This window comes from Meles meles, chromosome 15 (assembly GCF_922984935.1).
Source record: "Meles meles chromosome 15, mMelMel3.1 paternal haplotype, whole genome shotgun sequence".
Taxonomy (NCBI): domain Eukaryota; kingdom Metazoa; phylum Chordata; class Mammalia; order Carnivora; family Mustelidae; genus Meles; species Meles meles.
The window spans coordinates 59,603,639-59,620,411 of NC_060080.1; the positions used below are offsets into that span (position 1 = coordinate 59,603,639).

A 16,773-nucleotide genomic window follows, 5' to 3' on the forward strand; every position below is an offset into this window, starting at 1 on the left:
TCGAGCCCCGCATCGGGCTCTCTGCTTGGCAGGGAGCCTGCTTCCTCCTCTCTCTCTGCCTGCCTCTCTGCCTAGTTGTGATTTCTCTCTGTCAAAGAAATAAAAATTAAAAAAAAAAAAAAAGAAAAAGAAAATGACCTTTGGTTTGGGAAATTAAGAGTAGTAGGGGAACCCTGGGCTGCCTCATCCCTCAAACACAGCTAGATGAACATCAAGTCATTTTGAACAACTAAGAAATCTGAGGATTAAGAAAATGATCTGCACAATTAGAGGGAGAGAATGTGGTGGATGGGAGGTTTGGAGACATGAATCAGGGGAGAGAAAAGCTGCGGTGCTACAGAGGGAAGGGAGCCTTTTTCAAAGAGAAAAGGCAGCCTTTTTCAAAGAGAAAAGGTAGGGAGAGAGGGAGCAAGGGTGAAGAGATCAATGCATAGTGTTCAAATGAGATGTGGTGGTGTGGGGATCCCCTGAGAGGTGTGTGGTTCCAGTCAGAGAAAATATTTTCCTTTCTGGAGTACCTCTGGAAGATATATTGCCTCTCCAAGGACAAAAGGTGTGTCAGGTGTTGCTGAAAAGCCATTCAACAGCAGAGGGCAGAGGTGCATGCAGAGGAAAGATAACCCAATTGCAGCTTTTTGCTGTACTTCACCATAGTAGCTGTTTGACTGCTTTCTGGGAAAGAATGGTGCTGGGAACAGTGCTGTGAGGGTCTCCTCCAGTAGAGGGGAGCAGGTCTGAACCTTGCCATGCCCTTTAAGATTCAGTTTGAATCCCAGCTGCTTTGTTGGCTTTTCTGTGAGGACCTCCTGAACAGTGGTAGTTGCCAGGAGTGGCCCTCAGGGGGAGGAGAGTGTGGAATGATGTTGTCTTCCAGCCCACCAACACAGTGGGACTTCAGAGAGATAGCACTCCCAGTGGAGTATGGAGTCACACCAAATTCTGTCCCCCTGCACCCAGCAGGGGCATATTTACTAGGGCAGGTATAACTGTGAGCCAGCACATCAGGACTAGCACAGGATGCAGTATGTACCGAGTCTACTGATCATAGAGTGCCCCAAAGTGTCAGCTTCAGTTCTGGTGGAAATAGGACCAGGCTTTTTTACTAATTTTATTTTGACTTTTACTTTTAATCAAGTTTATAGTTTTTTGTTTGTTTTCTTTTTGGGGGGTGGGGATCAGGTTTCTTTTTTCCTTTTTTTTCTGACTCAAGAGTATAGTTTTTTGTTTCCTTTTTGTTCCTTTTCTCTTTATTTTTGGATCAGGCTTTATTTATTTATTTATTTCCAAAATCAGGTTTATCTTAAATCAAAGCACATCTCTTTGAAAGTCCAAACACTCTCCAGTAGAAGCAAGGAGGAGCTCTGCAGGGGACTGACCTGTGAGAAAGAGCAGCCAAAACACAACTGCAGAGTGCACACAGCATACATTCCAAACACTTCCTGGGGCACCAGGTCCTGGACAGTGTATGACCCCTTCCTAGTATGGCATTTGTCTCAGTAGCACAAAGCATAACAAGCTTTATAGACATAGTGACAAGATAGAGGCATTCTCCCCAAAAGAAAGATCAAAAAGAAATTACAGTCAGGGATTTCTGAACAAGAATTTAGAACAACAGTCATAAGAATACTAGCTGTGCTTAAAAATATAGAAGACACCAGAGAAACCCTTGACGTAGCATTAAAAGACCTAAAAACTAATCAGGCTGAAATAAAAAAAAAATGCTCTGAGATGCAAAACTGATTGGATGTAATCACAATGAGGATAGAAGAAGCAGAGAATTGAATAGGTGATATAGAAGATAAAATTATGGAAAATAATGAAGTTGAAGAGGGAAAGAAACTATTAGATTACAAATATAGACTAAGGGAACTCAGCAATTCCACAAAGAGCACTGAGATCCATATCATAGGAGCCCCAGAAGAAGAAGAGTGGAAAAAAAAGGGGCAGAAGGTTTATTTGAACAAATTATAGCTGAAATCTTCCCTAATCTGGGGAAGAAAACAGGCATTCAAGTCCAAGAGGCCCAGAGAACTCCCCTCAAAAGCCACAAAAACAGGTCAACACCAAGACGCGTCATAGTGAAATTTGTAAAATACAAAGATAAAGAGAGAATTTGGAAAGCAGCTAGGGACAAAATGTCCTTAATGAATAAGTGTAGACACTTAAGGTTAGCAGCATACTTGCCCACAGAAACTTGGCAGGTCAGAAGAGAGTGACATGAAATATTCAGTGTGCTAAATGGGAGAAATATGCAGCCAAGAATACTATATCCAGCAAGGCTGTCATTCAGAATAGAAGGGGAGATGAAGAGTTTCCAAAACAAAGACTAAAGGGAGACCATGAACACTAAACCAGCTCTGCAAGAGACATCAAAGGGGATCCTTTGAATGGGAAAGCGAGACCAAAAGCAATGAAGACTAGAAAGGAACAGAAATAGTCTACAGGAACAGTGACTTTACAGGGCACTGAATGCATATCTATCAGTAATTACTCTGAATGTAAATGGACTCAATGCTCCAATCAAAAGACCTAGGGTATCAGAATGGGCAAAAAACCAAAAACCAAACTGAAACAAAACAAAAACAAGACCCATTGGTGTGCTTATAAGAAAGTCATTTTAAACCCTAAGACACCTCCAGATTGAAAGGGGATGGAGGACCATTTATCAAAAGAATGTCAAAAGAAAGAATAGCAAAGGATATCAAAAGAAAGCTGGAATCATCATATGTATATCAGACAAAGTAGATTTTAAACCAAAGACTATAACAAGAGATGAAGAAGGGCACTATATCATATTAAAGGAGTCTATCCAACAAGAAGACCTAACAGTTATAAATACTTATGCCCCCAATGTGAGAGCACCTAAATATATATATCAGTAACAAGCTTAAGGAAAATAATTGATAATAGTACAATAATAGTAGGGGACTTTAACACCCCAATCAGCAATGGACAGATCATCTAAGCAGCAGATTAACAAGGAAACAATGGCTTTGAATGACACACTGGACCAAAGGGGCTTAACAAATGTATTCAGAGCATTTCATCCTAAAGTAGCAGAATACACATTGTTTTTGAATGCACATGGAACATTCTCCAGAATAGATCACATACTGGGTCACAAATCAGGCCTCAATTGGTACAAAAAGATTGAGATCATACCAAGTGTATTTTCAGAACCACAATGCTATGAAACGTGAGGTCTACCACAAGAAAAAATTTTTGAAAGACCACAAATACATGGAAGGTAAAGGACATCCTTCTAAAGAATGAATGGGTTAACTAGGAAATTAAAGAAGAAATTAAAAAAAATATGGAAGAAAATGAAAATGAAAACATGGCAGTCCAAAACCTTTGGGATACAGAAAGGTGGTCATAAGAGGGAAGTATATAGCAATACAAGTCTCTCCTCATGAAGCAAGAAAAATCTCAAATACACAACCTGATTTTACGCATAAAGGAACTGGAGAAAGAACAGCAAATAAAGCCTAAAACCTGCAGAAGAAGAGAAATTGTTAAGATTAGAGCAGAAATCAATGAATAGAAATAATAATAAAAAAACCAGAACAGATCAACAAAGCTAGGAGCTGATTTTTTGAAAGAATTAACAAAATTGATAACCCCCTAGCCAGACCTACCAAAAAGAAAATAGTAAAATAGTAAAAAAAAAAAAAAAGCCAGACTTACCAAAAAGAAAATATAAACAAGATCACAAAGGAAAGATGAGTGATCACAACAACACTGCATAAATACAATTATAATAGGAGATTATGAGCAATCATATGCCAATAAGTTGGCCAATCTGGGAAAAATGGATAAATTCCTAGAAACATAAACTACCAAAAACTGTAACATGAAGAAGTAGAAAATATGAACAAACCCATAATCAGCAAAGAAATTGAATCAGTAATCAAGAATCTCCCCCAACAAACAAGAGTCTAGGCTGGATGGCTTACAGGTGAATTCTAGCAAACATTTAAAGAATTAATATGTATTCTTCTGAAACTATTCTAAAAAAAGAAATAGAAAACTTTGAAACTCATCCAATGAGGACAGAATTACCTTGATTCCAAAACCAGGCAGAGAGCCATTGAAAAGGAGAATTACAGACCAATACTCCTGATGAATATGATTGCAAAAATTCTCAGCAAGATATTGACTAATCAAATTCAACAGTATATTTAAAAGGATTATTCACCACAATCAAGTGTGATTTATTCCTGGCCTGCCGGGGCAGTTCAGTATCCACAAATCAATCACCATGATATACCACATTAATAAAAGAAAGGATAAGAACCATATGATCCTCTCAAAAATGTTGAAAAAGCAAAATACAGCATCCCTTCTTGATAAAAACCCTCAAGAAAGTAGGAACACCTCAACATCATAAAGGTCACATATGAAAGATCCACAGCTAATATCATCTTCAATGGCAAAAAAGTGACCACTTTTCTCCTGAGGTCAAGAACACAGCAAGGGTATCCACTCTCACCACTGTTGTTCAACATAGTCCTAGAGGTCCTAGCCTCAGCAATCAGATAAAAAGAAATAAAAGACATCCATATCGGCAAGGAAGAAGTCAAACTTTCACTCTTTGCAGAACAACATGATACTCTGTGTAGAAAACATGAAAGACTCCAACCAAAAAATTGCTAGAACTGATACATGAATTCAGCAAAGGCACAGAATATAAAATCAATGTACAGTAATCTGTTTCATTTCTGTACACCAAGATGAAGCAGCAGAAAGAGAAGTTAGGATATCAGTCCCATTTATATTTGCATCAAAACTGATAAGATACTGAGGAATAGACCTAACCAAAGTGGTAAAAGACCTGTACCCGGAAAATTGTAAAACACATGAAAGAAATTGAAGAAGACACCAAAAAATAGAAAAACATCCATGATCCTGGATTGGAAGAACAAATACTGTTCAAATGTCTGTACTACCCAAACCAGTCAACATTCAGTGTAATCCCTATCAAAATAATACCACCATTTTTCACAGAACTACAACAAACAATTCTAACATTTGTATGAAACCAGAAAAGATCCCAAATAGCCAATGTAATGTTAAAAAAGAAAACCAAAGCTGGAGGGATCACAATTCCTTATTTCAAACTGTATTATAAAGCTGTAATCATCAAGGCAGTATGGTTCTGGCACAAAAACAGATCAGGGGAACAGAATAGAGAATCTGAAAATGGATCCACAACTGTATGGTCAACTAATCTTCGACAAAGCAGGAAAGGTTATCCAGTGGAAAAAAAGACAGTCTCTGAAACAAATGGTGTTGGGAAAAATAGACAGTGACATGCAGAAGAATGAAACCATAGCATTTTTTTTTTATACCATACACAAAGATAATTTCAAAATGGGTGAAAGACCTACATGTTAGATAGACAACCATCAAAATCCTGACGAGAACACAGACAGCAGCTTCTTTGACCTTGGCCATAGAAAGTTTTTACTGCACACGTCTCCAGAGGTAAGGGAAACAAAACCAAAAATGAACCCTTGAGACTTCATCAAGGTAAGAAGCTTCTGCACAGTGAATGAAACAATCAATAAAACAAAAAGAGAAACTTCAGAGTGGGAGAAGGTATTTTCAAATGACGTATGATGTGATGGAACTAGAATATATTATGGTAAGTGAAGTAAGTCAGAGAAAGATTAATACCATATGATTTCACTCATATGTGGAATCTAAGAAATAAACAGATGAGCATAGGGGAAGAGAAAGAAAAATAAAATAAGATAAAAACAGAGAAGTAGACAAACCATAAGAGACTCAACTATAGAGAACAAACTGAGGGCTGCTGGAGGGGAGGTGGGTGGGGGGATGGGCTAATTGAGTGAGGAGCCCATTTGGATTGTACGTGTTGTGATGAGCATTAGCTGTTATATGTAAGTGACCACTAAATTCTATTCCTGAAACCAATTCCATGCCATGTGTTAACAAAATTGAATTTGAGTAAAATATTGGAAGAAAAAAAATTACCTTTGGCAGTCCTCATAGCAATAATTTATTTAGGCAAAATATCAGTGGATACTATAGTGAGTGAAAGTTTGATGAAAAGTAGGATATTTGCATAGTCAAAATATCTCCCCATAAAATGCTTAGTAATTATTTTTAAATAAGAACAGAATTCTTATTAACTTTACTGAGGCAAAGTATCATCTTAACAAGTGACAAAATTTACCAACCCCTGTAACGGGACAAGTCAACATTGTATGCCTCCTGATAATGAACCTGAAGAGTATAGCCTTAGTTCTTTGATATTCTTGCCAAAAATATGTAAGTGGCATCTGTTCATGATAAAGGAAATGTTAGAAAAATCCCCATTGAAGAAAATTCCAGAAGTAACAGCATTTATGTTTCAGAAATGTCAAGGTCATCAAAGACAAGGAAAAACTGAAGGAACATTCCAAATTGAAGCTGTCCACAGAGACATGGCAATGAAATGCAAAACATGATCTGAATTAGATTTTGGACATTATTGGAACAAATGGTGAAATTTGAATTGGGTCTCTGGTTTAAATGGTAAAATCATGTTAAAATTAATTTGCTCATTTAGTGATTGTGTTATGGTTATGTAGGATAGTGTCCTTGATTGGAGGGAATATACAAAGTGGTATTAAGGGGTAATGGACATCATGTTGCAACTTAAATTCCAAATGGATCAGAAAAATATTTGTGTACATATAAGTGAATGTAAGTTTAAAGAGGTAAGATGTTAACAATTGAGGGAGCTAGGTCAAGAGTGTATACGAGTTTTTTGTAGTATATTGCCACTTTTCTGAGTTATTTCACATACATTTTTAAAGGAGTGCTATTTTCAAAAGTTGAATATCTCTATGACCGAATTTACATTGAATGCTCTGACCAAAAAAAAGTTTTTAAATTTAATTTTGTAAAAAAAAATTTATTTGAGATGGAGAGAGAGGGTGCGTGGGCGCACGTGCATGCGTGCACCCACACACATACATATCCATATATGCATGAGTGGGGGAAGGAGCAGAGGGAGGGGGAGAACCAGACTCCCTGCTAAGCAGGAAGCCCAACGTGGGGCTTAATTCCAGGATCCTGGAATCATAACCTGAGCCAAAGGCAGATGCTTAGGCAACTGAGCCACTCAGGTGCCCCAAGTTTTTGTTTTTGTTTTTGTTTAATTTTAAAATGTTGAGATTGATGCAAAGGTGAGTTTGAGTATTTATACAAAATAGATGAATGGACGGTTGTGCCTTGAATATAACAAAGTTGACATGGGACTTTTGATTTTTTTAATCTTAAAAAACATACCCTGTCCTCCAAAGTACATAAATCATTTCTAAACAGAGATGCGTTAAGGAAAAATAGCATCCTAGAGGACAAAAACACCTCAGGCATTTATCTCTTGACCTTACCAGATGACAGACCTTGAACGAACTTCAAAGTTACAAAATAACTGGCTCTGACATGTACCAAGATGGGGGAAATACTTTCTGCAACTTTGAAATAAATGCTTAGTCTTTTAAAAAGAACAAAAGGAAAAGTATCATATTTCATAAGTAGAATTTAACAGTTGAATAGTTCACATTATTCATTTGTGATTTTGTTGTTACTTGGGAAAAGCTAATGAAGTTGAGTCAAGCTTATCTTTTAATTCATTCTTTCCTTCCCCACTTCCCACCCCCTTTCTGATAGTGTACAGTGAAACTGGAAGCTTTAAAAATTTCATTGCTTACCCCACGTGTCAGTGAAAGTGTGTTGGATGCTTTCCTTTTACTGCCATTAAGCCTACACAGGTCAAATTTCATTTCACATGTCTTAGTTAGCATTTATGTTCTTCTGTAGTTTAGTGGTAACCTTAGTTTCTTACTTAACTTTACTACCCTGTAGAAATCATGTTGAAACATTTGTATTTATTTTATCCTGTAAGAAATTTTTTGCTTCTAATTATTCTCTAATTCTAATTTTCTCACCTTTGTTCTCTGAATGTTTGCTGCTCATCTGTCAAAATACATGGTGGGTTTCTGTTTTTCTGGGAAGCTGTTTCTCGTCCTTTTGGTCCATGGTGATTTCTCTGTATTAAGACTTATTACGGCTTGTTTGTTAAAGCCTTTTCTTTGGCATTTAATCTTTAAGTCTTGTGCATTTTGTTTTCTCAACTAATTTATAAACTCAAAAAGAGGAGATACTCTGTTTATACCGCCCAATCTTTCCGATAGTGCCTAGCTGTCTTTTTTTTATTTTATTTTTTTATGAACTTTTAAAAAATTTATTTATTTCTTTTCAGTGTAACAGAATTCATTGTTTATGCACCACACCCAGTGCTCCATGCAATACGTGCCCTCCATAATACCTACCATCTGGCTCCCCCAATCTCCCACCCCCGCGCCCCTTCAAAACCCTCAGATTGTTTTGCAGAGTCCATAGTCTCTCATGGTTCATCTCCCCTTCCAGTTTCCCTCAACTCCCTTCTCCTCTCCATCTCCCCATGTCCTCCATGTTATTTGTTATGCTCCAGTGAAACCATATGATACTTGACTCTCTCTGCTTGACTTATTTCACTCAGCATAATTTCTTCCAGTCCCGTCCATGTTGCTACAAAAGTTGGGTATTCATCCTTTCTGATGGAGGCATAATACTCCATAGTCATCTTCCTTATCCATTCGTCCATTGAAGGGCATCTTGGTTCTTTGCACAGTTTGGCAACCGTGGCCATTGCTGCTATAAACATTGGGGTACAGATGGCCCTTTTTTTCACTACATTTGTATCTTTGGAGTAAATACCCAGTAGTGCAATTGCAGGGTCAGAAGGAAGCTCTGTTTTTAATTTCTTAAGGCATGTCCACACTGTTCTCCAAAGTGGCTGCACCAACTTGCATTCCCACCAACAGTTCCCCTTTCTCCACATCCTCTCCAACACACATTGTTTCCTGTCTTGCTAATTTTGCCTAGCTGTCTTTTTAGTTGAATTACTTTTTAAAGTACACGGTTATCTTTTAAGCACTTACTACCTACAATGGGTATAAATTCTTTAAAATTAGCATATTATTATTACTTTTTGAAATCTGTTTAAAATTAAAAAAATTTTTTTTTTTCAAAATGAATGGAGTAGGTATACTTTTTTCTCTTGGAATAACTGGGAAAAACAACATAAAAGAGAATGGATAGAGAAAATTTATCTTTTATAAAGGGAAGTTATCTTTCAACATTCTGTTCAGTTTAAAAATGCCCAAACACTCACATATTAAATATGACACCAGTGAAAGAAATTTTTACAATTTTCTTTGTGGGAATATAATACAGCACTTACCTTTTTAGTAGAATATAGGACATAAACTTTTAAAAAAGATTTTATTTGTGAGAAAGGGAGAGAGTACAAATGGTGAGGAGGAGCATAGAGAGACAAAGAAGCAAACTCGCTGCTGAGAAGGAAGCACAATATGGGGCTCGATCCCAGGATCCTGAGATTATGACCAACTGAGGCAAATGCTTAACCAACTGAGCCACCTGGGCACCCCTAAAATTTTGTTTTAAAGAAAGCTTTAAAGAAAGTTTCTTGTATTGTTGATTTTAGCCATTCTGACAGCTGTGGGGTGATATTGTGGTTTTGATTTGCATTTCCCTTAAGATGAGTGATGTGAGCATCTTTTCATGTGTTTGTTGGCCATCTGTTTATCTTTGGAGAAATATGTGTTCATGTCTTCTGCCCATTTTTATTTTTTATTTATTAGTTATTTTTGTTAACATATAATGTATTATTTGCCCCAGGGGTACAGGTCTTTGAATCGTAGGGTTTATATACTTCATAGCACTCACCATAGCACTGACCATAGCACATACCCTCCCCAGTGTTCATAACCCAACCACTCTCTCCCTTGCCCATTTTTAAATTGGATTATTTGTGGTATTGAGTTTTACTAGTTCTTTATATATTTTGGATACTAACCTTTTACTGGAAATGTCACTTGCATATGTTTTCTCCCATTCAGTAGGTTGTCTTTTAGTTTTGTTGATTGTTTCCTTTGCTGTGCCCAAGCTTTTTATTTTTATATAGTCCTAGTAGTTTATTTTTACTTTTGTTTTCCTTACTTTAGGAGACATAGCTAGAAAAAATTTGCTATATCTGATGCCAGAGAAATTACTCCCCTGTCCTCTCTTTTAGCATTTTTATAGTTTTAAGTCTCACATTTAGGTCCTTAATCCATTTTGAGTTTATGTACATGCATGGTGTAAGAAAGTGATCCAGTTTCATTCTTTTGCATGTAGCTGTTCAGTTCTATCAATACCCTTTGTGGAAGAGACTTTTTCCCATTGTATATTCTTCCCTTCTTTGTCAAAGATTAATTGAGCATATAAACATGGGTTTATTTCTGGGCTCTCTATTTGATTTTATTGATCTGTGTACCTGTTTATGTGTCAGTACCGTACTAGTTTGATTACTACAACTTTGTAGTATAACTTGAAATCTGGGATTGTGATACCTCCAGCTTTTGTTTTTCCTTTTCAGGGTTGCTTTGGCTATTTGGGATCTTCTGTGGTTCCATACAAATTCTAGATCTGTGAAAAATGTTGGTATTTTAATAGTGATTTCATTTAATTGGTAGATTGCTTTGTGTAGTATGGATATTTTAACATGTTCTTCCAATCCATGAGCATGGAATATCTTTCCATTTACTTGTGTCATCTTCAGTATCTTTTATCAGTGTTTATAGTTTTCATAGTTTAGGTCTTTCACCTTCTTGGTTAACTTTATTCCTATGTAGGAATAAAGTTATTTTTGCATCTATGTTTTGTTATCTTTGGTATAATTATAAATGGAATTGCTTTCTTAATTTCTCTTTCTTTTGCTTCATTATTAGTATACAAAAATGCCACAGGTTTCTGTATGTTGATTTTTATATCCTGCAACCTTTCTGAATTCATTTATCAGTTGTAGTAGTTTTTTGGTGGCATATTTAGGGTTTCCTATATATAGTATTATATCACTTGCAAATAGTGAAAGTTTTACTTCTTCCTTAACAATTTGGATGCCTTTTATTCCTTCCTCTTGTCTAAGTACTGTGGCTAGGATTTCTAGTACTATGTTATATAATAGTGGTGAGGGTGGACACCCCTGTCCTGTTGACCTTAGGGGAAATGCTTTGTTTTCCCCCATTGAGTGTGATGTTTGCTATGGGTTTTTCATGTATGGGCTTTATTACGTTGATATATGTTCCCTTTAATCCAAATTTTGAGGATTTTTATCATGAATGGATGTTTTACTTTGTCAGATGCTTTTTCTGTATCTATGAAATAATCATATGGTTTTCATTTCTTTTTCTATTGATGTGATATATTGATTGACTGGCAAATATTGAACCACCCTTGGATCCCAGGGATATATCCCACTTGAATGATTTTTTTTAAATGTATTGTTGGATTTGATTTACTAATATTTTGTTGAGAATTCTTGCATCTATGTTCATCAGAGATACTGGTCTTTAATTTTCTTCTTTTGTAGTGTCTTTATCTGGCTTTAATATCAAGGTGACACTGGCTTTGGGATAAAATAGGAGGTTTTCCTTTCTCTACTGTTTCTTGGGATAGTTTGAAAAATATAGGTGTTAACTCTTCTTTAAATGTTTGGTAGAACACACCTGTGAAGCTGTCTGGCTACAGACTTTTTGTTTACTGGGAGTTTTTTTTTTTTTTTAAAGATTTTATTTATTTGACAGAGATCACAAGTAGGCAGAGAGGCAGGCAGAGAGAGAGGGGGAGACAGGTTCCCTGCTGAGCAGAGAGCCCGATGCGGGGCTTGATCCCAGGACCCTGGGACCATGACCTGAGTGGAAGACAGAGGCTTTAACCCGCTGAGCCACCCAGGCACCCCCCCCCTTTTTTAATTTTTTTATTTTTTATTTATTTTTTTTTAATTTTTTTTAAAGATTTTATTTATTTATTTGACAGAGAGAGAGATCACAAGTAGGCAGAGAGGCAGGCAGAGAGAGAGAGGAGGAAGCAGGCTCCTTGCTGAGCAGAGAGCCCGATGCCGTGCTCGATCCCAGGACCCTGGGATCATGACCTGAGCCGAAGGCAGAGGCTTTAACCCACTGAGCCACCCAGGTGCCCCAACTGGGAGTTTTTTGATTACCGATTCAACTACATTGCTCGTATCAGTCCAGATTTTCTTTCTTTCTTACTCAGTTTTGGGAAGTTATGTTTTTAGGAATTTATCCTTTTCTTCTAGATTGTCCAATGTGTTGGCCTATAAACTTTCATAATATTCTGTTATGATCTTTTGTATTTCTTTGGTGTCAGTTGTCACTTCTGCCCTCATATTTCTGATTTTATTTATTTGAGTTCTCTCTCTTTTGGGTTTGGTGAGTATGGCTAAAGGTTTATAGATTTTGTTGCTCTTTTCAAAGAACCAGATCCTGGTTCCAGATCTGTTCTATTGCTTTTTTTTAGTTTCTGTTTTGTTCCCACAGCTCCCTCCTCCTGCAGGCAGCTCCTGACCACTATTTCAGTTTTTCCTAACTGCTCAGCTGTACCTTCTTCTCTACCTTTAGTTATGGAGTTTGTTTTGTGAGCCTTCAGTTCACTCTCTGGTTTACTTACATGGATGTAAGTGATCTCTAGTTGTAAATGTGGGATGGGATGAGCTTAGGGACCTCGTACTTCACCAGCGTCCCAGACTCCTCCTTTTTGTTTGAACTTCATTTTGTATTTGGTTTTGAGGAATGGCTTCAACCCCTTCATTTTTATTTAATTATATTTTATAGTTTTGTAAACCATCACATGGTTCCCAAATCAGATGTTTAAAACAGGGTACATGTAGAGAAATCTAACTTCTTCTTTTCTACTTCAGCTTGGTATCTTTCTTCCTTTCTCTTATTCTCTAGGTAACTTTTTTTTTTTTTAACTTTTTGGTTTATCCTTCCATTTAAAAAAATAAGCATTTGTGTATCTCTTTAGTAGGTAAAAAGCAGGATAGTATTCATTCTCTGCCTTTTTCCCCACTAATCAGTATATCCTGGATATTAAATTCTACGAATATATAGACATACCTTACATTCCTTTTTAAAGGTATATAGAACTCCACTATGTGGATGTATCATGGTTTATTCATCCACTTCCCTTTTGATGGATATTTGAATTGTTTCCGTTACTTTGCTATTATAACTGATGTTGCAGTGAATTGCATATGACATTTTGTATTTTTGACAGTCTTAGAAGGATTGTTGGGTTTGAAAATAAATGCATATTTCTTTTTCTTTTTTTTTTCTTTTTAAGATTTTATGTATTTGAGAGAGAGAGCATGAGAGAGTGACTGAACACAGGGCAGGAGCAGAGGGAGAAAAAGAGAGAAACTCAACAAGACTCTATACTGAGTGTGGAGCATGGTATGTGGCTCAATCTCACTACCCTGAGATCACGACCCGAACCAAAACCAAGAGTTGATGGTTAACCAACTGCGTCACACAGGTACTCCAGTACGTATTTCATATCTTAATCTTTAGGGTATAGTTTGACAGAGTTGCTTGGGTAAATCTGATTCCCTGCCTCCCTCCTTACTTGAAAAATCATCCTAATGATGAGAACTATTTGAGGAAGGGATGGTGGCCCAATTACCCTAGGCATGGCATCCAGCTGCTATTCCTATATCTACCTCACTTCATTGTTTGGCTGAGGTGTAGTTGGGTTTTAATTTGAACAGGGCCCTTCTGAAATGGAAGACGATTGGCACATGAACTCATAACATTTAGAGCCAGGTATTTCTTTTCTTTCTTTTTCTTTTTCTTTTTCTTTTCTTTCTTTCTTTCTTTTTTTTTTTTTTTTAAGAGTTTACTCATTTATTTTTGAGAAAGAGAGAGGATGAGCCTGAGTAGGGGGAGGGGCAGAGAGAGAGAGAAGCAGACTCCCTGATGAGCAGGGAGCTGGATGTGTGGCTTGATTCCAGGACCCTGGGATCTGGATCTGAGCCAAAGGCAGACATTTAACTGACTAAGTCACCTGGGCACCCCAGAACCAGGTATTTCTGAAGTCTAAGCACCTCTCAGTGGAAAATATGAAATGTCTGGCAGACCAGGATTTGAGGGGGTGGCAATCCTGATAAGGCTGGCAGTGAGGATACTCCAAGGAATCTGATTTCATGTGTTATCCTGAAAAGTTTGGTTCTATGGTTTAATCCTTCGCATTTCCACAGGACTAGGGTTCAAGTCATGGGGCGTGTGAATTCTACTTAGCTATCTTCTTTCTTACCTATGAATAATTTTATTGTATGATCACATGTTGCACTTTCACCTGCAGTATATTAAGGACACCCTTGGTCTGATATCCCAGAGCCCTCTCTTTAGAAGAATAAGATCTATTGGATTTGTTTTCCCTATATACAGTATTTTTATTTTATTTATTTATTTATTTTTATTTATTTATTATTTTATTTTATTTATATAAAAATATACAATATTTTAAAGTAAGGGGCTTATATAGAAGTCTGGATAATTGTTTAGCACAGAGCGTCTGTTTTTCATTTCTTAGCACAGTGGCTGGAATATATCAAGTGTTCAAGAAATTTTGGGTGGATGAATTAATTGAAATAATTCAGTTGGGAGTATAAGGAAATAGGAGTAGAAGGGTTTTTGTTTTGTTCTCCTTTTTTAAATATGGGAGACACTAAACATAGTTAAAATGATCATACGGTTTTTATCCTTTCTCTTATTAATATGATGTATCACATTGATTGTCTTGTGAATATTGAACCACCTTTGCATCTCTGGAATAAACCCCATCTGATCGTGATGAATGGTTTTTTTAATGTGTCATTGGATTTGGTTTGCTAATAGTTTTTTAAGGATTTTTACATCTATGTTCTTCAGAGATACTGGCCTGTAGCTTTCTTTCTTTGTAGTATTTTTATGTGGTTTTGGTATCAGAGTAATGCTCTGATTACTTTGGAATTTGGAAGCTTTCCTTCTTCTTCTGTTTTTTGGAATAGTTTGAGAAGAATAGGTATTAACTCTTCCGGCAATGTTTGGTTAAATTCACCTGTGAATCCATTTGGTCCTGGACTTTCGTTTGTTGGGAGTTTTTTGGTCACTGATTCAGTTTCATTGTTACTAATTGGTCTGTTCACATTTTCTTCTCCATTGATGCAGTTTTGGGAGGTTATGTGTTTTTAGGAATTTATCCAATTCTAGGTTGTCCAGTTTGTTGGCAAATAATTTTTCATAATATTCTCTTCTAGTCCTTTGTATATCTGGGATGTTAGGTTATTTCTCCTCTTCATTTAAACATAGTTCAGTTCGGATGGATAAATAAATGAAAGCTAATATAGTTTTTCTTATGAAAGTTAGGAAAAGTTTGTATTGTTTATAAGAAATCATGAATTTTAGGGTATTGATTTTTGAAATCTTAAAATAAATTATGCTATTTTAGAGAAGAGATTCAGATCAATTTGAAAGTCATTTATAAAGTAGAGTTTACTAGATATTGATTGATTGGATGTGAACAGCAAGAGAGAAAGAGTAAACAATCTAAGTTTTTTCCTTAAGCAGTTCAGTGAATGGTAGTACTGTTCACTAAAACTGGAACCACAAAAAGATGGACAAGTTTCCTCAGTGAAGATGAGGGCTTCAGTTTTGGTCCTTGATAAGTAACATTATATTCAAGAGTTCTCATTTCAGGAGTTAGAGTAGGTGGAGGAAAGACAGCATGCCTTCCAGTGCATTTGAGGATGTTTGGGACAGATTCAGAGGCTATTCATAGGGTACTGCAGAAAGGTCTGGTATGGACAGAAGCAGTGGGATACTGTGCAGTAAAGGAAGAACTGGGAGAGAACATCTTTCCTTCTTAATTCACTGCCATATTTTAGATCTTCCTTCTTTACCATTTGGAACTACAAATCAGAATCTTGGGTAGACTAGCATTCACTTGGGAGTGTTCTTATGTCTCTCTAATTCTTAATTGTTTATGGAAAGAGTTTTAAAACATCCTTTTTGGTAATGATCTAGTAATCTTTTCCAGTTTCTATTAAAGTGCTTTGTTGGTTCTGTTTCTGAATTTATTAATTTCTGCTATTTTTGCTGTTTCCTTCTAATTACTTTGAATTTACTTTATAGCCCTTTTAAAAGTTTATTACTAATTTATTTTGAAAGACAAAACTCATATACATTTGAGATATACAATATGATGTTTTGATATATGTATACATTGTGAAATTATTAATATAATTAGTTGATATGTCCATCACCTCCCATAGTTACTATTTTTTAAAATTTTATTTTATTTTTTTTTCAGTGTTCCAAGATTCATTGTTTATGCACCACACCAAGTGCCCCATACAAAATGTGCCCTCCTTAATAACCAGGCTCACCCAACCCCTCACCCCCTCCGCTCCAAAACCCTCAGTTTGTTTCTCAGAGTCCACAGTCTCTCATGGTTTGTCTGTCCCTCCGATTTCCCCCAACTCACTTCTCTTCTCCATCTCCCAAAGTCCTCTGTGTTATTTCTTATGCTCCACCATAGTTACTATTTTATGTATGTGTGGGGTGAAGACACTTGAGATCTACTCTTTTAGCAAATTTCAAATATACGATGCCTTATTATTAACTATAGTCAGCATGCAGTACATTAGGTCTCCAGGACTTAATATTTTATAGCTCAAAGTTTGGATCCTTTGATAATATCTCTACTTTCCCTCTACCTCCAAGTCTTTGTTAACCACCATTTGACTTTCTGAGTTTGATTTTTTTTATTTTAAGGTTCCACATAAAAAATAAGGTCATGTAATACTTGTCTTTC

At 36.4% G+C, this 16,773-nt stretch overlaps 1 protein-coding gene across 10 annotated transcripts in view; it reads left to right on the forward strand.

The window, feature by feature from the left end:
* Positions 1 to 16,773, forward strand: part of LOC123925775 (WD repeat containing planar cell polarity effector) — a 473,517-nt gene that overhangs the window by 62,183 nt on the left and 394,561 nt on the right. For 5 of the 10 annotated variants that reach the window (XM_045979285.1, XM_045979289.1, XM_045979283.1 and 2 more), the window contains exon 2: positions 13,264 to 13,463. The exons of 2 other annotated variants lie outside the window; for them this stretch is intronic. Coding sequence is in view for 3 of the 8 variants with exons in the window: in XM_045979283.1 (XP_045835239.1) it covers positions 13,431 to 13,463 (33 nt within the window). In the remaining 5 variants the exon portion in view is untranslated. The remainder of the gene's footprint in view (positions 1 to 13,263; positions 13,464 to 16,773) is intronic. 3 more of the 10 variants (XM_045979287.1, XM_045979286.1, XM_045979290.1) reach the window with 1 other exon arrangement.